Source organism: Carlito syrichta, unplaced genomic scaffold, assembly GCF_000164805.1.
Source record: "Carlito syrichta isolate Samal-C Ts95f unplaced genomic scaffold, Tarsius_syrichta-2.0.1 Scaffold301936, whole genome shotgun sequence".
Taxonomy (NCBI): Eukaryota; Metazoa; Chordata; class Mammalia; order Primates; family Tarsiidae; genus Carlito; species Carlito syrichta.
The window spans coordinates 307,617-330,102 of record NW_007246032.1 but is presented as its reverse complement, the minus strand read 5'-3'; the positions used below and the strand labels follow the sequence as shown (position 1 = coordinate 330,102).

The 22,486-nt window shown below is 43.7% G+C and overlaps 1 protein-coding gene across 1 annotated transcript in view; it reads left to right on the top strand.

Annotated features, from left to right (window-relative positions):
- Window positions 1-22,486, top strand: part of CSMD2 (CUB and Sushi multiple domains 2) — a 169,832-nt gene that overhangs the window by 134,614 nt on the left and 12,732 nt on the right. Inside the window, exons 33-40 of the mRNA XM_008055741.2 lie at window positions 1,775-1,957; window positions 6,511-6,687; window positions 8,154-8,333; window positions 8,755-8,928; window positions 11,772-11,945; window positions 12,285-12,358; window positions 17,775-17,886; window positions 18,437-18,616. Coding sequence (XP_008053932.1) covers window positions 1,775-1,957; window positions 6,511-6,687; window positions 8,154-8,333; window positions 8,755-8,928; window positions 11,772-11,945; window positions 12,285-12,358; window positions 17,775-17,886; window positions 18,437-18,616 — 1,254 coding nt within the window. The remainder of the gene's footprint in view (window positions 1-1,774; window positions 1,958-6,510; window positions 6,688-8,153; window positions 8,334-8,754; window positions 8,929-11,771; window positions 11,946-12,284; window positions 12,359-17,774; window positions 17,887-18,436; window positions 18,617-22,486) is intronic.

Below are 22,486 nucleotides of genomic sequence, written 5' to 3'. Positions count from 1 at the left end.
CTCTCCAGTATCACCATCTTTGCTGATGCACTTCTTCAATAAATAGTTGCCATCTGTTTACTGTGCCCCCATGGTACAATATTCTGTTCCAGATCTCCTTATATCATTGAAACAGAAGCCCCCAATGCTGCAGTGGGAGCTGTTCTGTTAGAATAGCCTCCTAAGACTGAACCCCAACCTCATGCCTATTATGCTATAGTGGCTTCAGATGAGGTCAGCTAATCAGTGTGCAAGTTTGGCCTGTTGCATGAGCCACATACTGGAAGACTTCAAAAGATTTTTTTTAAAAAAACTTAGCCAAATGTGATGGGCCCTCTTTTTTAAAATGTTTGAGTGAGGTGGGGAGCAGAATGGAAAAATGTAGTTTATGAAGGATCTGACAATCTGAGACTAGAGTAGAAAAGGAAATATGTCAAGTTTGAAATGTGGAAGAGACATAAATGTGAAGAGCTAGGGTATACATGACAAACATTTACTGACTACAACAAACTGAATATGGTCACTCAGATATTACCATTTGATGTTCACACGTGATTTCACAAGGAGGCTGATTCCACAACAGCTGGAAACTTTATCTTCTCACGCAGTTGCCATTTATTTCATAATTTTTCTCCTCCTTGTCTTACTCTCCATGGCCTGATCTGATCTGATGCTGTCTTATATACATCTCTAGTACGAAATGTGCTGGCCCTGCACCTTGTGGTTCTAGCTCCTGTTTTCTACCCTCCTTCACCTCTTGGGTCCTTAGCAATCTCTGGAGTGGGTTTGTCAATACCAGAAGTCAGATAAATGTAGGAATATAAAAAAAGGCAGGGGGCAAAGTGAAACTGCAATGACAGGACCTAGGACATTTAATCTAGAGTTTATCTGTATTGCATAATTCATTGCCTTTATCTATGTATTCATTGCTTTATAAAAGTTTCATTTTATTTTTAATTGACAAATAATCATTGTATATATTTATGGGTACAATATGATATTCTGATACATGTATTGTATATTTCAAAATAGTTAAAACAGATCATTTTAAATGTTCTCACCACCAAGAAATGATGAATATTCAAGGTGATTGATCCTGGGCCTTTCATTGAGGATTCCCTATTCATTCCCTATTGCAATGAATACATAGATCAAGATTAAAGCTGGGCTGTTGAGAAATGAAGCTATGCTAAGGAACTTGGACTTTATCCCATAGGCATTGGGAAGCCTGTGGAGATGCTTCAGAGGGAAAATCAAGATCAGATGGTTAGCGGATGTTCATTGTTAGGATTTGGGGATAAAGTGGAAGATGAATTACAGAGAGAGTGTAAGAGGAAGGGACATTAGCTGGGAGGCTCTTGAAATAGTTCAGGCAAAAGAATGTTGAGCGTCTGAGCAAAGACAGTGGCACTGAAAATGGAGAGAGGATTACAGAATCAGCAAGTATTGGCAAGGAAAAGGGAAAAGGGACCAGGAAGAGATGTGGCCAGTCTAAACCACTGGAATTCTAGACTAGCATAGGCCAAAGAATGAAGGCATGATTTCCACCACGAACCTTCCTTCTGCCTTGCTGCTTCCCTTCCTGTGTAGTTCCCAGATCGCTGTGTTCTTTGACCATTGAGTAGAGAGGTAGGAGCCTGTCCAGGCAAAGTGGGCTGAGCACACAGTCAGGTGTCACCTCCCTCATTCATGGGGCCCATGATTTCCCCTTAGCCATACCCAATCTCTCTCCCCCACTTCTCCATCCTTTTTCTTCCATGAAAATTAATGGAGTCTGTTTGTTTCTGGGCTATAGGAACCAGCATGGGAGTTTGTGGTGACCCTGGGATCCCAGCCCATGGCATCCGATTAGGGGACAGCTTTGATCCAGGAAGTCTGATGCGCTTCAGCTGTGAAGCTGGCCACGTGCTCCGGGGATCGTCAGAGCGAACTTGCCAAGTCAACGGCTCATGGAGCGGCTCACAGCCTGAGTGTGGAGGTAATGTATGTGACCATTCTGCTTCTCCCCTTTGCCCAGTCCCAGAGTGCTCCCCCTGCTCCTGTTCCTTTCCCAAGCAGCTACCCTCACAGAGAAAACCATGGCCTCACTCAAACCCTCGGCCTGACTGATTAGCACAGCAATGGACAGTTCATGTGCATTTTCATTAATAATCCAAAGACAGATATGTACTCACCCTCACCTAAAAGAGAAAGAAGCCAAAAAGATTGAATTTAACCCATTAATTCATTTCCCATATAGTTTTATTCAACAACCATGTGTTAAATACTGTGATATGTGCTGGGGACCCAATGGTGACCAAGACAAAAACAATGCCATGGTCTGTATGTTTGCATCCCTCACCCCCACAAAAAATTATATGTTGTAAGGTGATAATGCTAGGAGGTGAAGCTGTTGGGACATTATTATGTCAGAGAATGGGATTAGTGCCCTTATAAAAAAGTTCCCTTTCCCTTCTCCATGTGAGGACACTGGAAAATGGCACCATCTGTGAACTAGTGTATGGTCAGGCCCTCATCAGATACTAAATCTGCCAATGCCTTAGTCTTGGCCTTCCCAGCCTCCAGGACTGCAAGCAATAAATTTCTGTGGTTTGCAAGTTATCCAGTTGATGGCATTTTATTATAGCAGCCGAGATAAGACACATCTTACCCTTGTATAATCTAAGGGAAGAGGCTATGTTAAACGAACATTTGAAGTGTCAAAAGCAACACAAATCTAGCTTTTAAAAATACTTTCAAAGCATTGAGGTCCTCAATGGTGTTTTCAGAGGTAGCACCAATGGGGAAAATTATATTTTTCCACGCACTTCTAAGTTTCTGGGGGAAAATATTTTGTTTTTAAATCTCTTTCTCTAGAGCCAACTTTTTGCTGCTGATCTCCAAATCTTTCTGTCTCTCTCTTCTAAAATACAACCTGCATAGCAATCTGCTATCTTAGAAGCAGATTTAACAGCTAAGGTTGAGTGAGATGCAAAAGAGGAAAGCGATGATATGAAGTAATCATCCAGCAAGATAGAAGTGGGAGTGGAACTGGGAAGTATGTCATCGCCAGGCAGCACTGAGGGCTCATACAAGGTTCTGCGGGGGGGTCATTAGTTTAAAGTGAGAGCAGTCAGCTTCCAACTGTGATTGCTCAACACATTGTGCTACATAGGTGCAGGCACAGAGTAGACAGTGCATTGCGTAAAAGGAGGTTTACCAGGCAGCCAAGATATTCACAAAAGTGGCAAGGGAAATGAGGCAGAATGCAAGGCAGTGATTATGGTAGATCTTGGCATCTAAGCTGGGTAAGGAGGAAGCAGCTTTATGAGTGGAGCAGGAAGCAGTGAAAAAGTGGCAGGATCAATGGATTACAGGTCCCAGATCAATGGATTAAAAAGTCACCAGAGAGTGAATCCAGAGGGAGTGAGCTGAAGAGACTTAAGAGGCAGTGTTTGGCGAGCAGACTCCATAACTGAGGTTATGGAGTCGAGTCGTCCAGCAGAGCAAGGGAAGATGCACTAGCTGTCAAGGCACACCTTCCTAGGAAATGATGTCCTGGAGATAGAGCCCTCTCTCACTTGTCTGCCCAAAGTCCTGCCCTTCTGGTAGTGCTATTTGCAAAGTTTGTTTCTTCTTTTTTTTTTTTAATTTTCAAGATGTGGGTTACAACTTAGGGTTAGGTACACAAGCGGTCACAAAGTTCATTTCTATAGAATTTTATAGGCATAGCAAGAGAGGTTTGTGGAATTGGGAAAATGTAACGCAAGGGAGAATTTAATTTTTTTTAATACCCATGTGACCCATATCTCCCTTCAAACCACTCAGATCCCAAGACAAAGTTAGTCACTATGTCAGGAGTGTTCGGAGACAGAGAGTTTGGATCTGGAAGTGAGAGCAAGAGAGAGAGAGAGACAGAGACAGAGAGAATACACACATGTACACAGTTCTTATGAGAGCTTGTCTCTTGACAAGCTCCTACTTATCCATAAAGGTTCTACTCAAATTCTTATCTTCAGCTGTAATTCACTTCCTTCTTAGAAGCTTTTTCCTTCAAGTATAAAGATCATACTTGTGGTATCATACTTTAATTCATCTGTTTTATAGGTAGGTTTCTTAGAATAGATTAAGCTCCTCAAGGTCAGGGAACATAACTTGGTCATTGTTGTATTCCAGCCACCTAGCAGCACAAGTTGTTGAATGAATGGATGTCAGGCCTATCTATCTGTGGTGCTGATGATATAGGAATCATTTTGTAGATTTTACTTTGGGACCACATAAATGTTGTACATACCTACCAAATTAAATTAAATCAAAGATTAAAAACATGTAATCTCTAAATATCAAAATTCTAATGTAAACAAATAAACCTAACCATGTATCAAGTTGATGATTTAAAAACCTAGATAATTATTTCAAGTAACTTGAAAAAATAGAATTTGACTGTGGTATATATCCTAAGGTCAAGAGCATGGCAGAGAAATCTTAAACTGTTTTTAGCAATTTTATTGTTAGTAATAATGTTGAAATTAATATCTTGGGACTATTATATATGCAATACCATAAAATAAATATGGCTAAAGCAAATACAAGTTATTTATTGTCATTAAGAACCAAGATTTTCAGCATAAAAGAGATGTAGTATGAAAGTAAAGAAGTTAAGGGAAAGCCCCTAATCCTAAATTTGGATTGTCAATATCAGTATAAACCCATAGTATATTTTCTTTTATTTGAAATCATTTTTTCTTTGTGCAAATGTATAGGGCACACATAAAATTTTGTTACAGGTATATAACACATAGTGATCAATTCAGGGTATTTGGGGTATCCATCACCTGAGTATAATACACTTTGGTTAACTGTAGTCACCCTATTCTGCTATCAAACACTGAATTTATGCCTTTTCTCTAACTGTATGTTTATACCCTTTAACCCACTTCTCTTCATCCTAACCCTTACCCCCACTCATCCTTCCCAGTCTCTGTTATCTGACTTTACAGTCTCTACCACCATGTGATCCCAGTGTGTTTTCAATTTAAGAAGTCCTCACAGCTCTATCCACTCTAGAAGTCTGGGATCAATGAGTAGCTCAGCAGCAATGAGTACCCTTAATACCAAGATTGTGGTCGCTAAGTTCATTCCCCATTAAAAGGAACAAGGCTCTTTGGAGAAATGGCTAATCCTAGGACTGCAGCAGGGAATACACAAGGTAAACATGGAACATCCTGTTACTCCAGCAAGGGATCCACAAAGACAACTCAGGTCATATCAAGGGAGCTCAGGAGCCAACCTGAAAAGACTCCTATTGGCAAAAGATGGAATAATTTGATCAATAAGAATAATAATGGCAGTGTATAGCAACATGGTAAATAACTTTAGATCCATGAGTTTAAAATGATTCTTTTTTTTTCCCTGAAAAATGAGAAAGCAGGATTTATTAAGAGGACAGAAAAGCTCTCATACTGGGAGGAGACCCAAGAGGGTTGGAAATCTTAAAATGATTCTTAAATAAACACATTGATCACCTTTGGAACTGACTAGGAAACCAACTCATTATCCTGACATCTGATTTAAAAAAGGATGTATCAAGCACTATCCATCCTTCCTATAAGAACCATATTTCAGAGTAAGCAAATATTTGATGATGGGAAATTTCTTTTTTACAGAACTCCAGCTAATGCAGAAAGAATGATAGAATTAGAATATCGCCATTTTCCAATCCCTAATGCAATAATGAATCTGGACATGATCATCAATTACTGCTAAAACCATTAAGTGAAAAACTAATGGGAACTTTATAATAACGCGTTAGGCATTATTAGCTTGATGCTATGGCTGAAACCATGGATCAGGCTCAACGTCATGAACAGGGAAACAACCAGAAATTCTTTGCCTCCTGATCTAATACAATAAGAAAGACCCAAAACCACCTGTGAAGTACCCTTCCCAAAAAGTAGAAGTTGATTACAGGAACTGCTGGGACAGAGGAACATGTTAAACTATACCTCATTGATGCAGTTAGCAAAATCCAGAAAGCGGGAAGTCCTACAGGACAAATGCCCTGGTTTCTGTAACAAATAAATTATAGAAGCAGTAACAATCCCCAGATTCAAAGCCTTAGAGACACAACAACCTAATGTCATGCATTGACCTTATTTGGATCCTGATTTAAACAAGTCAACATCTATAAAGAAGAGAGAGACAATTGAGGAAAATTATGCACTGATGGGATATTTGGTGATATTAAGGAATTATGCTTAAGTATTTAAGGGTGATAATAAAATAGGGTGGTAAAAATATAGTTACCATCTTTTTTAAGTGGATAAATTTTTTAAAATTTTTAAATGGAATTGTTTTAAAAATTAAAAAAGATTCATGGAGGTCACCTTTCCGGTCTAGGGGTGAGATAATTTAGATAGGAAAGAAGCACAAAAAGCGTTTCCATCCACAGGATCCCTGTGTAGCATGTGGTTTCCACTCTGGGCAGTTCTCAGTTCCCCAGGTGATGCCTGCCACTGTTTTGGTGAATACTGTGCTCTTTTGTCTTCTTAGTGATCTCTTGTGGGAACCCTGGGACTCCAAGCAACGCCCGAGTTGTGTTCAGTGATGGCCTGGTGTTCTCCAGCTCCATCGTCTATGAGTGTCGGGAAGGTTACTACGCCACAGGCCTGCTCAGCCGTCACTGCTCGGTCAATGGCACCTGGACAGGCAGCGACCCCGAATGCCTAGGTGAGAGCCCAGGCCCTCTGGGCTCCATGGCCAATGATGGCGATCCAGCTTCTGCATACTGGAGAAGACCAGGCAGGCTGATTGGAGTGGTGGGACTTGAGCCTGAATGAGATTCATACAAATAGCCTCTATTTATTGAGTATATGCTGTGTGGCAGCCACTTAGCTAAATATTTTATATGTGTATGTCTTTGATTCTCACCACAACCCTATGAAACAGCCACTATTAGACCCATTTTATATAGGAGATGACTGGGGCTCAAAGAGGTTGAGAATCTACACTGACCATTTTGCGGACTCTAGACGATTCCTTGGGCTTTCCCTTTCTCTCTTAGGGCTAACCCTAGGCTCTGCCTATTTCTCTTTCCACTTTTTTTTTTTTTGAGTTAGAGTCTCACTCTGTTGTCCAGGCTGGAGTGCAGTGGTATGCTCACAGCCACCCCAGCATCAACCTGCTGGACTCTGGCGATCCTTCTGCCTCAGTCTTCCAAGTAGCCGGAACTACAGGCGCATGCTACCACGCCTGGCTAATTTTTTAATTTATTGTAGAGACGAGGTCTCACCATGTTACCCAGGCTGGTCTCGAACCCACGGGCTCAGGCAATCCTCTCACCTCGGCCTCCCAAAGTGCTGGGATTACAGGCTTGAGCCACCCCGCTTGACCTTTCTTTCCACTTTAAAATGTTGCCATCCACCCTTCTTTCCTTGTACCCATCCCCACTTGGGCAGGCTCCTGAGTTGCATGTAGTTTACAATTCCCATTTCTTGCTCCTGCCAAGGGTAGCTCAGACCTTTTCCTTGGAAAGTGAGTCACCGTGGGGCCCAGATGGAAGGACGGGATAAGATGAGGAAATCTGACAACATTCTCTCCATCAAAGTCCTAGTCTGTGATTTCAGGATCCATGTGAAATCTTTTACAAAGTTCACAATTTTTCTGAGAACAGACCTCACCAAATCTCCAACCTCACAGATACCATAACACAGACACGACCATTTCATGGGCCATAGCACCCTACTTCCGGGCTGTTTGGCCTACAGAAGTTTCCTAGCCACAGCAGCATAATAAGATGTTTCCCTTGGCAGACAAGTTAACTGTCTTATGTAGTCCATTAACGCATTTTAGGCTCTTCAACCTGGAATCCCTCCTCTCCCTGGGCCCCATCCTCATTTAGGAACTGAGCCCTCTGGGTACTTCCTCCTGGAAAGGGATCTTTGAACAAGAAGGCTGGTCTTCACATCCCAAGTTATGGGAGTGTGTAAGAATGTTGTGAGCAAGGACAGAGCCAATGCAGGGGACCAAATGGACTTTCGAGTGGGCAGTGCCCAACTGGGAACCTATGAAGAGACAGGACATCCCTGATCTGACACCTTTCCTTCTTGGATGTGTGCAGGGAGTGATAGGGATGGTATTGGAGTACTGAGGAGAAATAGGGTCCGAGAGTGAACAATTCTGTATCTCTCTTCTAGTTATAAACTGTGGTGATCCTGGGATTCCAGCCAATGGCCTCCGGCTGGGCAATGACTTCAGGTACAACAAAACTGTGACATATCAGTGTGTTCCTGGCTACATGATGGAATCACACAGGGTATCTGTGCTGAGCTGCACCAAGGACCGGACATGGAATGGTACCAAGCCCATCTGCAAAGGTGCGTCTGGGGGCCAATGTGAATGGAGGACTAAAGAAGATACAATAGTGAGACACAGACCCTGAGCATCTAGAAGTGGGTGGGGAGTGACAAGGCAGAGCCCTAACATCTTACCAGGGGATGTGCAAGGTGGGCACTGGTCCCTGAACAACTGCCAAGAGCGAGTCAGATGGTACCAAGGTAAGGCCTGGGCCTTGAACATCAAGGGGAGGGCCGGGAAAGAGAGGACTGGTTGTCATGCTTGAGAGGGGTTATTGTAAGGTGCCAGGAGATCACAACTCCCACGGTAAGAGGGGCCCTTTCTGGCTCTTGCTGCATATCCCAGACTCCCACCAGGTACTGGGCATCCAGCGATTAAATGACAGTGACTGGGACTGGTTTCCCAGGACAGCACCAGAACTCAACTCTGGTCTTCTTCCAGCTATCATGTGCAAGCCACCTCCACTCATCCCCAATGGGAAAGTGGTGGGGTCAGACTTCATGTGGGGCTCCAGCGTGACTTACGCCTGCCTGGAGGGGTATCAGCTCTCCCTGCCCGCAGTGCTCACCTGCGAGGGAAATGGATCCTGGACGGGAGAGCTGCCTCAGTGTTTCCGTAAGTTGCCCCCAAGGGCCCTTGGTGCCTCCTGATGATGCCTCCCCTTCCCTCCTCAGAATTCTGCTGCTGGAAGGCTTAGAATAGCCAGTCCCCTCCCCAAAATCAGGGAGGAGCTTCACCATTTGCACCATTAAAGAAGAAAGGAAGTTTAAAAGAAACAAATGAGAATACCTTAATCAAGCCCTGGCTTCAGACACTGTCTAGAGTCAGAGAAGGAAATTAAGCTAGAGACAGGGAGGTGAACTTTGACCAGAAGGGTTGTTAACTGAATTCGGGATAGTACCCAAAGATCTGGGGACACCCAGTGCTGGAAACATGTCTGTCTTCATAGAAAATACCTCACACAGCAAAGGCTCCAGTAAGATACCTTATTTTTTCTTCACCTGGCTCAATGGTGTCCTGAAGAGCCCCAAGTCCATCCTAGGGCTTATTCCTTACCAAGTCCCCAGAGAAGCAGGTTCCCAGGTCACTTAGTCTTATCACGCCCCATAAATGGACTCTGAGAGGTTTTCTCCTTGTCCATGCCTGGGACTAACAGCAGAACCTACTTTTTCTTTCTGGTTGGCATTTATCTAATTCTGTAGAAAATGATCCATATACTCATGACATTGTTTGGGTACCTCTGAAAATGTGCTTCCATTTGGGAATTTCAGGGCCAACAGCTCAAAAGTGGTTGCAGGCATTTGGTACATGTTTAGCCCTTTCATCCTTCGTACACTACTGGGGAAACATTAGGACAGCAGTAAGTCTCAGGGTTGAGGCTGGACTCGGCAACCTTGCTTGTCCTCTGGAGAACTTGCTTTTTTTTTTTTTAGTCGGATCTCTCTATCACCCAAGCTGGAGTATAGTGGCACAATCATGGTGGCTCATCGCGGCCTTGATTGCCCTCCTGGGCTCAGGCAATTCTTCCACCTCAGCCTCCTAAGTGACTGGGACTATAGGCGTGTGCCACTAAGCTCGGCTAGTTGTTTTGATTTTTTTTTTATAGAGACAAGGCCTCACTATGTTGCCCTGGCTGATCTCAAACTCCTGGCTTAAAGCAATCCTCCCACTTCCACCTCCCTAATTGTTGGGATTACAGACAAGAGCCACCACACCAGCCTGATTTGCTTTTTAACAATGAATTATGGTCATCATAAAAAAGATTTTTACAACATTAGAAAATACAAAGATGAAAGTAAAAGTCTCACTTCCCTGTGATAACCACAGCTAAGCTTTTGATTGTGCTTCCATGTGGATCACTGTGCATTCTTGCATATGTAGACAATTTTCTATAAATAGTATTTGATCATGCTATACACTCTATTGCATAACTTGTATTCATCAATAGGCCACCCAAACCTTTTCATTAACACCTTTCCCTACTCATATATACTGATCTATTCATCACCATTTTTAACAGCTTTAAAGAGTTTCCTTGTTAAAGCTGCCATACTCTTCTCCTACGGGATGAGTTTAGGCTACCTCCAGTGTAAGCATGTTAGAAGCAGTTCTGCCATAAATATCCCTGAACATCACATTTCTTCACTCCTGCAGTGAAGTTCTAGGAATGAGAAGGCTAATCCAAGGGCAAGCACTCTTCAATTCTCTACATACATTCCCAAACTGCTTTCCAGAAAGTCTCAATTTACATTCCCAACAGCAGTTATGACAATTCTTCTTGACTCACACCCCCATCAACAAGGGACTGTGCCAATATTTGCCAACCTGAAGAATGAAAACAGGTTTTGCTATTTAATTGGCCTCACATAGCTCATGAGACAGGCTGAGTCATCACTCTTCTACCATTTGTATTTCACGTTTCTTAAGTTGCCTCCTCCTGGGTATGATGACTTCCAATTAACTCAGCTTTTGCCCAACTTCCAGTTGGTCAGTCTGGACTCCCAGCTTCCAGGGCATAGGCTGGAGGTCCCACTTCCATTCCATTTTTCATGTGAGTGTGAACCTCATGACTCTATATTCTCTCTCTCTCTCTCTCTCTCTCTCTCTCTCACACACACACACACACACACACACATGCACACCTGCATACCATAGCATAAACTGATGCTTGAAGTCATGCTACAGGAACTTTTGTCTTTGGTAGTCAATTTTGAATGACTTACTCTGATGTTAACCAGACCTAAATGAAATGGGTAAACCCATACACTACCCACTACAGTGTCAATGTGCAAGCTTTGGAGAAAGAAATTTGACACTGCACATCAAGAGTTGCAAACACGTTCAAACCTCTTGAGATAATAAGGCCACTCCCAGGAAATTCTCCTAAGAAAATGATTCATGTGAAAGAAGAGTCATATGTAACTTTGTAATAATAGAGAATGCACAACATATGGGTTATGATAAAATGTAATTGTGGTACAACTGCTCGTGCAAAATTGTGTAGCTAATAAGTGATAATAATGTCATAAACATGGGAAATGTTTATAGGATAATATTAAGAGATCAAAGAAAGATTCACAATCACATGGACTTTGGGTTTGCAGCTCTGCACAAGTTTACAACACAACTAAATGAAAACTAGAAGAGGATGTGTGAACATGAAAACAAAGTTTTAGGTAGTGGGATTGTCATTCATTTCTCAATGTTCTGGATTTCCTGAAATGTTACTCCATTGCTTGGATTATGATTAATAAGCACTTTGAATGCAGAAGGGGAGCAAGCCCACCGCAGTAGCAGCACTTCGGCAGGTGTAAGCACTCACCTAGGGCTGCCTTGGTTCCCAGAGTTCAAACTGAACGAGGAAGAAAGCAGTACAGAGAACAAAAGTGGGGCTGGGGGAGTGGTTGACAGGGTTCTAGAAAGCAATGCAGAACTGCTTCTCTTCCTTTGCCTTCCAGCTGTCTTCTGCGGAGATCCCGGCGTACCACCCCGAGGGAGGCGTGAGGACCGAGGCTTCTCCTACAGGTCGTCTGTCTCCTACTCCTGTCATCCCCCTCTGGTGCTGGTGGGCTCTCCCCGCAGGTTTTGCCAGTCAGATGGGACGTGGAGTGGCACCCAGCCCAGCTGCATAGGTGAGGGGTGATCTGGGGCAGAGAGTGTCCTGGCTGGGGGAGGGGGCAGCCTTTTGAGTATGAGGTGATGACTCTTCTTTCCTATCTTCAGTGGTTTTATTTGCAAAAGGGAACAAATCCACCCACCTTGAGCTTTTTGGAGCAGGATATGAAATAGCCAGAGCTGATGTGCTCCGGGGAGTGAATAATCAGCCAGGGCTGTGGTTCAGGTGGAGATTTCAGAAGAGGGGGAAGTTGAGATGTGGCTGCATTTCCTTTCTACACCTGTTTCTCAGAGTGAGATGAGGCAGTGAAGGCTTCCATGACCATGTGGTCTGTGTCTTTGTTTTGGCAATCCAGATCCGATGCTGACCACGTGTGCAGACCCGGGCATACCGCAGTTTGGGATACAGAACAATTCCCAGGGCTACCAGGTAATGAGGTCAGCCAAGATTGAGCCTTCCTACCTCCTATCCCTTCCTGCCACCATCAGCATCAGAGGAACAAGGGTCCTTCCCCAGGGACAGCACTAGGGGAGAACAAGACCTGAGAAACTGAAGAAAGGAAGCATTCTGCCTCTCTGAACCCCAGGAGCACCCTTCAGAAACAGGAGGGCACTGACATCCATCAGAGAAGCTGGGGAGGAAGGACAGCTGGTGTGCGGTTCCATGAACACTTTCCAGCAACCCCAGGAGTTGGGGCAGGGTGGTTGTGGAAATACAGATATGAGAGAGACAGACCCTCTATCCTCAAGATGCCCAACCTCTACCCACTGACCCTTGGCTAGTACAGGGTAACAGCAAACAAGAGCCACGTGTGAGGCAGGACCATCAAGACGAAAGCTTTGTGGGCACATATCATAATGAGCTTTGGGAGAAGGAGAAGACTGGGACAGCCTGAGGTGGGACACTCTAAACAGAGGAAAAAAAGCAGGAAAGTACTGACTGGTGTGGCAAGGCAGAACAATCAGCTGGAGTCCAAGACATGCCCAAGAGAATATCAGGGACTAACCTGGAGGTGACAAGCTGGGATCTAGTCAAGTCATGTGATCTAGCCAGTCGATCTGTACTCATTCAGCACACATCAGGGGGACCCCAAAAATCGGAATTATTTTTTGGAGTGTGGGCCCCTACAAGGTTACCCATTAGCATCAGTGTACCAGCTAGTGTTATTGTGAGACTGCAATTTCATTCAGCTTCGGTGAATTTCTTTCTTTCTTTCTTTCTTTCTTTCTTTTTTTTTTTTTTTTGAGATTCTTTCAACACATTTTGCCCATTTCATAATGGGTGATTTATGAGAGCACCTACCCACACTGCACTGTGTTCAGCAGTTTTTTACCAAAACTGGTGTGACCTCTATGTCCCACCCTCCCTTGCCAATCTTGCCCAAGCAACTTTTTTTGTTTTCCTGGATGAAAAAAGTCCTCAAGGGGAAATGTTTTGCCAATGTGGAAAAGGTGAAACAAAAAATGGCAGAAAAGCAATGAAAGGCATCAAAATTGACAAGTTCAAAAACTGTTTTGAGCAGTGGAAAAAGCATCTCAATAGGTGTATTGCCTCAAATGGAGAGTACTTTGAAGGTGACCAAAGTTTCAAAATGTAATAATAAATGCATACTTTTTTTTAATTGGAGTCTCACTCTGTTGCCTAGGCTGGAGTACAGTGGCATGCTCACAGCCACCCAGTGTCGACCCACTGGGCTACAGCGATCCTTCCACCTTAGCCTTCCAAGTAGCCAGAACTACGGGCATGCACTACCATGCCCAGCTAATTTTTGACTTGTTGTAGAGATGAGGTCTCGCCAAGTTGCCCGGGCAGGTCTTGAATCCACGAGCTCAGACAATCCACTCACCTTGGCCTCCCAAAGTGCTGAGATTACAGGCTGAGCCACCAAGCCCAGTCAATGCATAATTTTTTATAAATAAATTCCTAGGTTTTTTGATACCCCCCTTATATATATTCTAACTTTTGGAGGGGAGGTATACACTGATGCCTGCAATTTGCTTTCTTTTTTTTTAGATGGGAAAATATAGTTTATTTAGAAAAAAAATTGGAGAGAGAGAGAGGAAGAGATTCACCTCCCTAAGGTACAGGAGGGGGCCAAAGCTTAGGAAAACATGGTGGCCATAGTTCAAAGAGCCACATGGCCTGACCAGTGCTTAACAAAAACAATGGCTGCAATTTACTTTTTAATGCATCAAAAAGGAACATGAATGGATGAATGTACCAAGGGATACACAGATATGAGATAGAGCAAGTCTAATAAAATGTTAATGGAAAAGTCTAGTATTTATAGTCATAGGTGCTAGGGATATGGTGGGAATGAGACAGCCTAGGAATACGGTGAGAACAAGAGGCTAGGAATATAGTGGGAACAGGATAGGCTAGAAATATGGAGAAAACAGGACAGGATAGGAATACAGTGGAAACAGAATAGGCTAGGAATACAGTGGAACAGAATAGGAATACAGTGGGAACAGGGGGCTAGAAATATGATGGGAAGGAGACCAGGAATACAGTGGGAACAGGAGGCTAGGGATATGGTGGGAACAGGGCAGGCTAGGAATATAGTGGGTACAGGAGGCTAGGAATACAATGAGAACAAGACAGGCTAGGAGTACGGTGGGAATAGGAGGCTAGGAATATGGTGGCATGCACTAGCCTCCATGCCACCATATTCCTAGCCTCCTATTCCCACCATACTCCTAGCCTGTCTTGGTGAGGAATATAGTGGGAAAAGAACAGGTGTGGAATATTGTGGGAACAGGAGGCTAGGAATATAGTGGCAACAGGAAAGGCTAGGAATATGGCAGGAACAGGACAAGCTAGAAATATGATGGAAACAGGACAGTTTAGGAATATGGTGGGAACAGGAGGTTAAAAATACAGTAGGAACAGGATAGGTTAGGAATACAGGAGTCTAGGAATACAGTGGAAACAGAAAGCTAAGAATATGGTGAGAACAAGACAGGCTAGGAGTACCGTGGGAATAGGACAGGTCAGGAATATGGTGGGAACAGGAGACTAAGAATACAGTGGCAACAGGACAGGCTAGGAATATAGTGGGAACAGGGGCTAGAAATATGATGGGAAGGAAACCAGGAATACAGTGGGAACAGGAGACTAGGGATATGATGGGAACAGGACCAGCTAGGAATATAGTGGCAATAGGACAGGCTAGGAATATAGTAGGAACAAGACAAACTAGAAATATGGTGGAAACAGGACAGGTTAGGAATATGATGGGAACAGGAGGTTAGGAATACAGTGGAAACAGGACAGGTTAGGAATACGGTGGGAACAGGAAAATAGGAATATGGTGGGAATAATAAGACAGGTTAGGAACAGCTAGGAATACAGTGGGAGCAGGACAAGCTAGGAATAAAGAAACAGTACAGGTTAGGAATATAGTGGGAACAAGAGCTTAGGAATACGGTGGGAACAGGACAGGTTCAGTGGGAAAAGGACAAGTTAGGAATACAATGGGAACAAGAGGCTAGTAATATGGTGGGAATAGGATGGATTAGGAATATGGTGGGAATGGAAGGCTAGGAATACAGTGGCAACAGAACAAGTTAGGAATACTGTGAGAACAGGCTAGGAATATGATGGGAGCAGGACAGGTTAGGAATATGGTGGGAACAGGAGGCTAGGAATATGGTGGGAATAGGACAGATTAGGAATATGGTGGGAACGGGAGGCTAGGAATACAGTGGAAACAGGAAACACTAGGAATATAGTGGAAACAGGACAGTTAGGAATATGATAGGAACAAGAGGCTAGGAATACGGTGGGAACAGGACAGGCTAGGAATATGGTGAGAACTAGAGGCTAGGAATACAGTGGGAACAGGATAAGTTAGGAATACTGTGAGAACAAGAGTCTAGAAATACAGTGGGAAGCAGGGCTCGGTGGCCCAGCCTGTAATCCCAGCGCTTTAGGAGGCCAAGGTGAGTGGATTGCCTGAGCCTGCGGGTTCAAGACCCTCCTGGACAACTTTGATAGGAATATGGTGGGAATGGGAGGCTAGGAATACAGTGGAAACAGGAAACACTAGGAATATAGTGGAAACAGGACAGGTTAAGAATATGGTGTGAACAGGGGGCTAGAAATACAGTGGGAGCAGTTTTACAGTAGGTTAAGATATCTATTTTATGATCACACTTCTGTACTTTGCTGCATATCTTATTTTGTACATGTTAGATATCGCATAATTTTTGCAAAGACTAAGATATGGCCAAATCATGCAGGGCCTTGAGGTCATGATAAGCATTTTGGGTTTTATTCTAAACGTCATTTGAAGGCAACTGAATCTGATTCACCATTTGAAATATCACTCAGGCTGCTGAGTAGAGGATGAGTAAAGGGGTTAAGAATAGAAGCACTTGGAGAAGTAGGACACTGTCATCATGACTTGAGAAAGATAAGGGAAGTTGTGACAGCGGAGGTGGGAGAAGTGAAGAGTCCAGGGCACATTGTGTGTAGGTAGAACCAAGAGGACTCATTGATGGGTTGGATTGAGGAGTTGAAGGGTTCATAGATGACTTGAGGTTTTTGATTAGCACATCTGCACGTGTAAAGGTGCCATTTGCTGAATCAAATGATGAAATTCAAGAGGGAGGCAGGTTGGGCATGGAGGAAGGGAGTGGAAATTAATAATTACATGTCGCCTTTGCATTAGCTCGAGTAGATCAAGGGACACATGAGTGTTGGCGCTGGGAAAGAGTATAATCCAAGTTGCAGTGCAGGAAACTGATCAGCCACACAATGCCAAGTGGGTTAGAGGGGAAGAGTGGAACTCGTGGTTGCTGGAGTGTTGAATTAGAAAATGAGGGGCTGGTGGAAGGTTAAAGTGGGGAACGCAACTGAGCAGAGGGAGGGTGGCAATTCTGATCAATAGGTATTTACAAAGCACAGTACAAGAGTCTCTGAGGAGCAAATCTGTAAAGAAGGCAAGTCTCTCCTAGGAGAATTTACAGTTTCATAGAAGAAAGGAAGACACACACATAAGTAATAATTATTTTGTTTGAAACAGGGTCTCACTATGTTACCCAGGCTGGTCTCCAACTCCTGACCTCAAGCAATCCTTTAGCCTTGGCCTCTTAGTAGCTAAGATTACAGACATGCTCCACCTCACCTGGCTACTGCCCTTGCTATTTTAATAAAATGCTGCCAAATCTACCACCACATTTGAGTGTCACAACATTCCAGCAATGGTCATCCCCACTTTAAAAGTGGGAAGATGGCCAGGCGCAATGGCTCAAGCCCATAATCCCAGCACTTTGGGAGGCCAAGGTGAAAGAATTACCTGAGCCCACACATTCGAGAACAGCCTGGGCAACTTGGCGAGACCTCATCTCTACAATAAACCCAAAAAATTCCCGGGCATGGTAACGCGCGCCTGTAGTTCTGGCTACTGGGAAGGCTGAGGCGGAAGGATCACCTGAGCCCAGCAGATCGACGCTGGGGTGGCCATGAGCATGCCACTGCACTCCAGCCTGAGTGACGAAGTGAGACTCCAACTCAAAAAAAAGTGGGGGAAGACCAAAGTTTACAGCTTCACGCAGGCTAAGTAAACGTAGAAGTCAGAATTCCGATGCAGGAGTCCAGGGCTCTGATCACAACAGAGTGTAGTATTACACCGTGGTTCAGGGGATTGAATGAGGCCTTGTGGAAGAGGCATGAGGTCTGCTGCTTCAAAGGATAAGATTTGGAAAGGCAGAGAAGCAGAAGGGTGTTGCAGGCAACAGAAGTTGGGAATTGGGCTGTGGGAGAGTAAGTGGTCAAGGGACAGGCATATGAAGCCCTGCTGGCTAGAAGAGGATGATGGGACCTTCTGTCCTTACCGCAGGTTGGAAGCACCGTGCTCTTCCGTTGTCAAAAAGGTTACCTGCTTCAGGGCTCCACCACCAGGACCTGCCTCCCCAACCTGACCTGGAGCGGAACTCCGCCCGACTGTATCTGTGAGTGCAGACTTCACTGCATCCTGAGAAAATGTGTCTTGCCCCCACGAGGCATCAGGACAAGCTTGAAAGCTCTGAATGACGGGGCTCATGACTTTTTATTTGAACCCGTATTGGTCTCTTTGTAGTCCTTGCCCTTTGGGGCCTCACAGAAGATGTTTCCACATAAAAGGCTTCCTGATATTGGAAGGCTATCCCTATGACTTAGCAAAGAAAAAAAAGCTATTCAGTGACAGCAAAAACGAACAACTGCAAGGCTAGGCCTCACGATAGAGATATCAGACTGTTGACCATAATTACTCCTTTTTTCTCAGGAAAAGCTCTGCAGGCATAGGTTCCAAGCCAACATCCGCATGATCTCCATCTTGACCATTCTTACAGACATAGAGCTTGGGGCTGGGATGGAGGACTGGGGAGGGAGATGCTGGGCGTGAAGGGGCCCAGAAAGGAAAGGAAAGGGGATATTCCATCTAGGAACAGGGGAGTGGTCAAAAAGGCCCCCAGAAGTCTTTAATCTCCCCAGATCCAACAATATCTTTCTCTCATCCAGCCCACCACTGCAGGCAGCCAGAGACACCAACCCATGCCAACGTCGGGGCCCTGGACTTGCCCTCCATGGGCTACACACTCATCTACTCCTGCCAGGAGGGCTTCTCCCTCAAAGGTGGCTCCGAGCACCGCACCTGCAAAGCGGATGGCAGCTGGACAGGCAAGCCACCCATCTGTCTGGGTGAGTATGTCTGCACGGTGAGCCGCCCCAGGATGGGAGGCTGAAGGTGTGGCTGAGCTTGAGCTGAAAGAGGGAGAAAGACAAGGAAGAAATCAAACTCCCAGGAGATGGATCCTGCTTCTGAATTCCTAATCCATCAGAGAGAAGGGTTCAGAGTCAAAGCCTTGATCAGAGCCAGAATTTAACAGCACTGTTTTATTGTCATTACATGACTTGTTGAGTCTCTATAGGGGACCAAACCAGGGCAGTGTCAAGAAGAATATATTGAACCCACACCCAATTTTTTTTTTTTTGAGTTGGAGTCTCACTCCAGCGCCCAGGCTGGAATGCAGTGGCACGCTCACGGCCACCCCTGCATCGACCTGCTGGGCTCCAGCAATCCTTCCGCCTCAGACTTCCAAGTAGCCAGAACCATAGGCACATGCTACCACACCTGGCTAATTTTTTTATTTAATGTAGAGATGAGGTCTCGCCAAGCTGCCCAGGCTCAAACCCACGGGCTCAGGCAATCCACTCACCTCAGCCTCCCAAAGTGCTGGGATTATACACTTGAGCCACTGCGCCCAACCAACATCCCAAATTTTATTTTGCCACTTCAGCCTGAGCTACAACACACTCTCACAGGATTATTGTCAATTTTCAGCAAAGAAGTGCACTTTCTTCCACAAAACTGGAATAGCATATTATGCATATTATAACCTTGATAAAACAACACCCACCACAGATCCCTTGGGGTTTCCAAGATATCCCAGACCCCCCCCTTCTTCATTCACTCATTCTCTATTGAGCACTATCACTGCACCATGCCTGTGTGAGGCATGGGGATTCAGAGGTGGAAGACACCACCCTGCCCTATAGACACATTGTTGGATATAAACGTACCTGGAAGAACATGGAGATGTGGTTAATGCTGTGGGAATGAGGAGGAAGTGTCTTAAAGCTGGAGAGGGAAGAAGTCAGGGAGGACTTCCTGGAGAAGGTGATGCTTGAGGCTAGCCATGGAGATAAAGGAGCAATTTGGTGCTGTAATAGTATTGAACTGTCTCTTACAGATGCTGATCTCACCACAGGCCAGGCAATGTGCTAAACATTTTGTACGTATTAATTCCTTTTATCCTCTCAAGGATCCTAGGAGACAGGTGCTATTTGTATCACCATTTAATATATGAAGAAACTGGGGCACAGAGAAGTTAATTAGTATGTCCAAGGTCACCAGCTGATAAAGAGCCAAACCCTTAAGGTCTAACTTTAGGATTTAAACTTATATTTTTCTATCCTGTCTCTCAAAGAGAAGTTTTCAGGGTCAGAGCCTTTATAAGAGCTAGAATTTAATATTATTTGACCGGGCACGGTGGCTCAGCCTGTAATCCAGCACCTTGGGATGCCAAGGTGAGAGAATTGCCTGAGCCTGGGAGTTCGAGACCAGCCTGGGCAACTTGGTGGAACCTCGTCTCTACAATGAATCAAAAAATAATCCAGGCATGGTAATGCACCCCTGTAGTTTCAGCTACTTTGGAAGGCTGAGGTGGAAGGATCGCCTCATCCCAGCGGGAAGAGGCTGCAGTGGCCATGAGTGTGCCACTGTACTCTAGCCTGGGTGACAGAGTGAGACTCCAACTCAAAAATAATAATAATATTTAATTTTCATTGTATGATTTTTAAATTTATTTTGTTTTCCACATATGGTAATGATAAAAGGTATTTTTTAAGTATATTTATTGACCTTGATGTGGTGGCTTACACCTGTAAGCCCAGTTACTTGGGAGGTTGAGACTGGGAGGATCACTTACAGGTGTAAGCCCAGTTACTTGGGAGGTTGAGACTGGGAGGATCACTTGAGGCCAGGAGTTTGAGACCAGCCTAGGCAACATAGCAAGACTTCATCTCTATAAAAATTTTAAAATAGAAAGTACATTTATTATTATAAATGTTTATTCTGGTAAAACATACATAATATACAATTTTAGGTATATTCACGATATTGTGCAACCATTACCACTATCGTTTTCCAGAATTTTTTCATTGTCCCAAAGTTATTATCCCATTAAACAATAACTTCTTGGCTGGGCTCGGTGGCTTAGCCTGCAATCCCAGCACTTTGAGAGGCCAAGGCTTGTGGATTGCCATAGCCCATGGGTTCAAGACCAGTCCAGGCAACTTGGTGAGACCTCGTCTCTACAATAAATCAAAAATTAGCTGGATGTGGTAGCACAAGCCTGGCTACTTGGAAGGCTATGGCGGAAGGGTGACCAGAGCCCAGCAGGTCAACGCTGGGGTGGCCATAAGCGTGCCACTGCACTCCAGCCTGGGCGAAGGAGTGAGCCTCCAACTCAAAAGAAACAAAAAAACTTTAACTTCTCATTTTCCCTTTTCCTTCACCCATGGTATCCACTATTTTACTGTCTCCATGAATTTGCCTATTCTAAATACCTCTTGTGGTAGATTCATAAAATGTATGTCCTTTTGTGTGTGACTAATTTCACTTAGCATAATGTTTTCAAAGTTTGTTCATGTTGTAGCAGGTATCAGGATTTTATTTCTTTTTTGGCTAAATAATATTTCACCAGATGAAGATACCACTTTTTTGTGGATCTGTTTATTTGTTGATGGATATTTGAGTTGTTTATGGTTTTGCCAATTATGAATAATGCTGCTGCCAATGTACATAGCTTTCGGTTATCTTGGGTCTATATCTAGGAGAATGATAACTCTATGTATAACATTGTGAGGAACCACCAAACTGTTTTCCAAAGTGCCTATACCATTTTATGTTCCCACCAGCGATGCACCAGGATTCCAACTTCCCTACATCCTTCCCAATATTTGTTGTCAGCCATCTTTTTTTAGTATATCCAACCTAAGTAGGTATAAAGTGGTATCTCCCTGTGGGCTTTTTTGGATGAAAAAACTTAAACATTGTTGTTAACTACAGTCATCATGATGTATAAAAGATCTTGAACTTATTCCTCCCATCTAACTGAAAGTTTGTGCTGTTTGCTCAACATCTTCCCAATCCAAACGCCCCACCCCATTCTAACCTCTGGTCACCTTCATTCTACCCTCTACTTCTATGAATTCAACCTCTTTAGATTTCACATATTGCTGATATCATTCACTATTTATCTTTCTGTACCTGGCTTATTTCACTATCACAGTGTTCATACATGCTGTCACAAATGGCAGAATTTCTTTCTTTTGTAAGGCTGTATATTATAGTATTCCATTGCGTACATACACCACATTTTCTTGATCTATTGTTCCATTGATAGACACTTAGGTTGCTTCCATATCTTGGATATTGTGAACAGTGTTGCAATGAACATGGTAGTGCAGATATCTCTTTGACTTACTGATTTTATTTATATATATATATCCAGTAGTGGGACTGCTAGATAATACGGTAGTTCAACTGTTAATTTGATGTTTTCCATAATGGCTATACTAATTTACATTTCCACAAACATTATACAAAAGTTTCCTTTTCTCCACATCCTGGTTAATACTTGTTATCTTTAATCTTATTAATAATAGCCAGTCTATCAGGTTTGAGCTGATATCTCATTGTGGTATTTGCATTTCCATGATGATTAGTCATGTTGGGCATTTTCCTATACTTTTTGACCATTTGCATGTCTTCTTGCAAGAAGACTTGTCTATTTCTCAAATGTGCAGAAATTTTTTAATTTGATGTAATCCCATTTGTCTATTTTTACTTTTGTTGTCCATGTCATTGTGTAAAAATAATTTACATTTCCTTAATGGCTTATGAGGCTGAGCATCTTTTCATATGTATATCTTGTTTGGAGAAATGTCTATTCAAATCTTTTCCCATGTTTTAATTGGCTTATCTTTTTATTGTTGAGTTGTAAG